Source organism: Sinocyclocheilus rhinocerous, unplaced genomic scaffold (genome assembly GCF_001515625.1).
Source record: "Sinocyclocheilus rhinocerous isolate Xijiao unplaced genomic scaffold, SAMN03320098_v1.1 scaffold569, whole genome shotgun sequence".
NCBI classification, from domain to species: Eukaryota; Metazoa; Chordata; class Actinopteri; order Cypriniformes; family Cyprinidae; genus Sinocyclocheilus; species Sinocyclocheilus rhinocerous.
In genome coordinates this window covers 295,132-300,858 of record NW_015652146.1, presented here as the reverse complement: position 1 = coordinate 300,858, position 5,727 = coordinate 295,132, and the positions used below count along the sequence as shown (strand labels likewise).

General features: G+C 42.6%; 1 protein-coding gene across 2 annotated transcripts in view; it reads left to right on the top strand.

Moving 5' to 3' along the window:
* The first annotated feature begins 652 nt into the window (after window positions 1-652).
* Window positions 653-5,727, top strand: part of LOC107713762 (IQ motif and SEC7 domain-containing protein 2-like) — a 24,659-nt gene continuing 19,584 nt past the window's right edge. For both annotated transcript variants that reach the window (XM_016519368.1, XM_016519367.1), the window contains exon 1: window positions 653-1,645. In XM_016519368.1, the coding sequence (XP_016374854.1) occupies window positions 1,416-1,645 (230 nt within the window). In that variant the 5' untranslated portion in view covers window positions 653-1,415. The remainder of the gene's footprint in view (window positions 1,646-5,727) is intronic.

Sequence of the window (5,727 nt, the reverse complement as noted above, 5' to 3'; positions counted from 1 at the left end):
AAGTTGTGACATACACAACAATATCAATCTGTCTGATCTTTTCCTGTGACTCTTCCTCTGAACATGAACAACTGAACAACTAATGACACAAGCTTGGTTTCAGCATGTCACAACTTCACATAATTGACTAAAGCAGACCAGAGGTATTAATATATAGGTTTACAAAGCTTTTAGTTTGTCTTTATGTCAGACCACCAAATGACTGTCAGTTGTCAAAGGTATTTTAGTAGATAATTCATCTATGCCCTATTTTAAAACGCATTCATTCACATTATCACTGAAGAGTGTCTGCTAATGAATGAATCAAAATGTATTCAAATTATTCTGTACTCTTAAGGTTGGTTTACCGTCATTTTTCACTTTATAAACAATAAATAACAATTTAAAGCAATACATTTATATTCTACATTGTTAAAATAGTACTAGTCTAATATATCCAGCTGCTTTTCACAATGTTGCTGCTGTATGCATGATGTTCCTAGTGCAGCCACTTTATTGCTTTAGCGCTTCACCTGGCTTTATTTCTTTATTTATATAAAGTGGCCTCAAACGTTTTTGGACACTTATGCCACAATTAAAAATGAATATGTCTTTGCATTATATATCAAAATAAATGGCATTTATTTAAAATAAACAGTACAAAATGGGGAAATAAATATGATATTTAAGCAAAAACGAGAAAAATACTATAACTGCCATATATTGTATTGGGATGTTGAAGGCACTGGACTGTATCTATAAACTAATGATTAAAATACAGGTCAAAAACAGCTACACTGCCAGACGCGACGCGAAACCCAACGCTACTATGGCAAGCAAAAAGAGTCAGAATTACGCTATAGACGGCGCTAATGCGGTTTGGAACGCCGTAAAAACGGCGTTTTGTATGTAAACGCGATTTATCTTTAGCGTAATTCTGACTCTTTTGGCTTGCTATACGCTGCTGCACGTACAGTCTGCAAGCGTGACGCGTCCGTCAGGACTGCGGGTGGAATCGTGACGCAGACAACCAGTCGACCAATCAGAGCATTTGTTTATGCGTGCGGCGGGTTTATTCGACGTCGCGCGTTTGCAGTGTAGACAGCTGCGTTGTTGCGTCGCGTCGCGTCGCATGCGGTGTATTCAGGGTGCTACTGCGCCACCATTTATAAGTGTATTGTGCTGTATGGCAAGTGGATCAAATATTCTCTGCTGCACCACCAACTTCTTCCACACCTGCTATGGGAACGATATTTAAGCTATAGCCGTATTTAACCTTTAGTGGCACAAAGCCACCGCAGGAGACGCAGAGTCAGTATTTCACAGAAGCATGGCTGAGCACGGGACGCGCGCCCCTCTCATATATCACAGCGCGTCTTTACCTGGAGAAAAGAGGCAATATTTGACTCAGGTTAGTAAAGCTGAATGAGAAGACGATGGACAGCCGGACCGAGAATCCGACGAAGGCAGCGGGCTATCTGAAGGAGCTGAATAAGATCATAGAGACCCAGCAGACGCTGCTGGAGCGGCAGAAGAGGCGCATCTTTGAGCTGGAGCAGCATGTGTCCGACCTGTGCGCCGAGAACAGCCGCCTGAGGCACGAGTACCAGCGGCACCTGCTCTCCTGCAGACTGCGCTCCATCCAGGAGAACAGCCCGCTACAGCAGTAATACTCCTCTTATATACTTTCTCCAAAAAAGTGGTTCTTAGTCAGATATTAGAAGGTGAACGCGAATACACAGGTCGCTTATTTAAACAACACTTTTTATTTAATATATATTGTATTGTTTTTAGAGTTTGTCTCATTTTGGAGTGTGCTTGGTTTGATATTGAAAAATACATAATTCCAGTGTTCGGTGCGTCCAGAATGCTATTAAAGTAAATGATAAGATTGTGCTTTTTCCTCCCCCAGCAGCATCAATGCTTTTAGCTATAGTCTCCCAGCCTGACCATAATGTGTCCAAAACCATATAAAAAGACTTAGATACTGTCAAGCTAAACTAACTAACTAAACTATATTCTGAATTGAAACTGGCATTCTGAATTGGTGTGTGTGATGAATCTCTGATCTCATAGCAGGCTCCAAGGCAGCAAAGTTGCAGGTTTTAGTTAAATCTGCTGAATTCAGCAATCAAGTTCAAGAAAAATATGCACCAAGTGATACAATTTCCAAAGTTCGTTATGAGGGACTCCCAGGGTTAGAGGTTCATGGGGTCTAGAAAACCCCTGCTACCCCTGTAGTTCACACCTCTGCTGCAACTTCTAAAACATGTCAAGTAGCTTTACATGCTACAAATCTCAACATCACACATTAGTCTACCGGTTCTTCTGGTTGGTTTTCTTTCTCTTGCCCAGTCTGTAGTTATTTCATACATTAAGAAAACTACTATACTTGCTGTCAACAAGAAAGGCAGAATCACTTCCCTGAATGACTGCTATGAATGAATCTATTTGCACTCGAATCTTTTGTTTGAGTAGTTGGACAAAGCATGTGGCACCTTCTCACTGCTTCATGACTCCTTGAATAAGAGAGGAACAAATAATATGGCATTCAGTAACATAGTGCCCTCAAAGGACATTTCTCTCTGTACTGGATCTTTAATTCTCTGACAGAATATCTGCAGAGTAGACACCAACATATCCTCTACCAGGAGTCTGAGCACTGGTGTCCCACAAGGCTCTGTAATCGGCCCTGTACTCCTTTTTTACATATGAATGTATTGTCGAACATAACAATTTGGGTTTATTTATATTTATTTTCAATAATTTAGTTAAAGCAGTTTACAAAACTATTCTGGCCCAAACAGTTCATGAGTCAAAGCACTCACTGACTCATTAAACTGAAAACCATTGTTATTGCACATGTAAAGTTTGTAGGCTAATTAGCCAAGAACCGACGATTGAGCTGATAAAAAGAGGATTTGAAGTGTACAGAGGACCTGACTGCTGAGTTGGAAAAAATATCTTTAATAAGTGAACAGCAAGGATGTAAAAAAAATAAACATACTGGAAATATGTTTATGATTTGTCAACACACATACAGAAGAGAGTTAGTTTTAGTAATTTCATTATGCAAAAACCTTTCAACCTAGTGATGTAAATATATTTTAGTATTGTTTGTTGTTAATACAAATTATATTTATAGTAGGTTCTGATTGAATAAGCTTATTTAAGAGCTGATTTATGAGCTCAATAATGGCTACTACCAACTTCCTGGGGATCTGACATGAAATTACAATAATTACAATACAAAATTACAATAATTACAATAAATCCTTAATAGAAATACCTTAATAAATAGCAATATGTGCCTATGGGTGCATAGGCACATATTGTGCTCATAAACGCTACTTTATCAGGCGTTATACATAGGTAAGATGAAATGAAAATGCTATTGAAACTTATCTGAAACAGTTGGTTCCCTTCAGAGATACATTCATATAAAAACACCTGTGTATGAAACACTCGACTTTGAACTGTGCAGCGCCCCTTTTTTGATAATGATAAAAGATCAAGCTGAATTATTTGTGCATAACTGATATTCATGAGCTAAGGCTTAGCCATTTTGTGACCTCACACACTGCAAAGTACAGCATATAGAAACATCTCTGTTACCCTCTCGTGTAACCCTCGTTCCCTGAAGGAGGGAACGGAGACGTCACGTTGGGTGATGACCGATGAATTGGGGTCTCGCCAGAGAGACCAAACAACTTCGAGTGTAACTAAACGAGCCAATGGGCATTGGCATGCGGAATTCGCATCTGGCTGCCATACCTCGCAGCGTGGGTATAAGAGGCAGCAGGTGCACCGCATTCGTTCATGCTTTCGCCGAGGAGCCGAGCCAGTGACCCGGCAGCTCAGCGGTGGTACAGCAACTGTGGCGACGGGATGTGACATCTCCGTTCCCTCCTTCAGGGAACGAGGTTTACACAAGTAACCGAGACGTTCCCATTCAGTCGGTCACTCTCTACATCACGTCACGTGATGACCGACGAATTGGGATCCCTGCCAACACACCACAGGTGCTGCCCCCTCCAGTGCCCTGTGTAGGCCTCCTGACCCTTCCTTTACGCAGACGATAGGACCGGGCTCTACACAGAGGAGGTCGACTACTGCTGTTCCTCAAGCAACCCAACAGTAGGAAAACAGTGGATAACACTGGGAAAGTAACACTGCGAGTAACCCCGTAGGGCCCTAATGTACATGGAAGTCTCTGAGATGGCTCAGGCTGCATCATTTACACCGACGGACATTAGCCGAGCCGAACGACGACAGAAAGATAGAGATGGCGGATAAAAAACAAAAGAGGAAAACGTCTGTGGAACAAAAGAAGGCTTATGATAAGGCAAGAAGTAGGACCCGTGTAAATATCGGATCAAATGCCGCGCCGCAACAGCTAAAGTCTGTCAACACTGGACGCGACAAAGCGACCGTGGAAAATCATTTGAAATTGTGTCAGTACGTCATAAATAGAACGCAGCAGCAGTTTTCTGTCGGGGATTCGCTTTGTTTCACAGAACTAATAGTTGCCTGGGTTGCGTACGTATATGTGGGGTGGAGCTATCAAAATAGGGGCAAGACCCTTTTGGGGTAGGGGCGTGTTTGTTTTGGTGATTTGATATGTCAACATTGGCTACCAGAAATCACTTACCCCACCTTTAATTAGGAATGCTGTCCCTTTAAGACGGAAGGCATGCATTAATACTGACACGTTCAGTTTTCACCCACCTGTTTACGTTCACTTAATCCATAACCAACTGTATTTACGTGAGATACTCTACACGATAGACATTTGGACTGCTGTGTGTGTATTTGAGCACTGAGAACTGATCGCGTGCTGTATATGAGAACTGAAGAAGTGGAGCGTGCACTTCTATCAGCGTGATTCCGCCTATCCCGCCTTCACTAACTTTAAGTTAATCGACAACGAATTGTGACTCCTGGGAAAAACGGGACGTCTGCTCACCTTATCCCTACCCGTTCGGGTGCTGAGGCCATTGTTTCAGATCGCTAGTTCACATTTTGGTAGCCTAAATACTGAGACTAGATATGCAAACGCCCCTCATCCGACTGCAATCCAATGACAGGGACGCACATTTTGAAGGACAAGACAGTAGCCTATAGGATGTATTTTGAATGTCCGGTAGTCCTCAAATAACATTATCGTCCCGTCTCGTCTTGTTAACGAAGACGCGGCATAAATTGCGTCTTAGGTTTTATCATCAGATATTAGTTTTAGCTCGTCAACATTTAGCTCGTCAACAATATTAGTTTTCTGTGTCTTAGTGACAGAAACATTTTTCGTTAACAAATATTTTTTGTCGTCGTCTTCGTTGACGAAATTAACGCTGCTGTACCGTGGACATACATATATGGGATCCCAAAAGGGTCACTCATATGGGCACTAGCCTCACACCAGGTTTCAGGAATTCATTGGCTGAAAGGCCTGGTGAACTCTCTGGAGAATTAGGTGTTAAGGACACCGCAAGCCAACTCTGAACCGGGCCTCTCAGTGCCACTACCCGTTTGAGGTGAGAACACAGGAGGAAACCGATTCGACATGTAGGCAATAGAACCTAGCGGACGTGTTAGGAGTCGCCCAGCCCGCAGCTCTACAAATGTCTGCTAGCGAGGCACCACGAGCCAGCGCCCAGGACAATGCAACAGCCCTAGTGGAGTGAGTACGCAGCCTGAGCGGGCAGGGCACACCTTGTGCTTCATAGGCCAAGGTGATGGCATCCACTATCC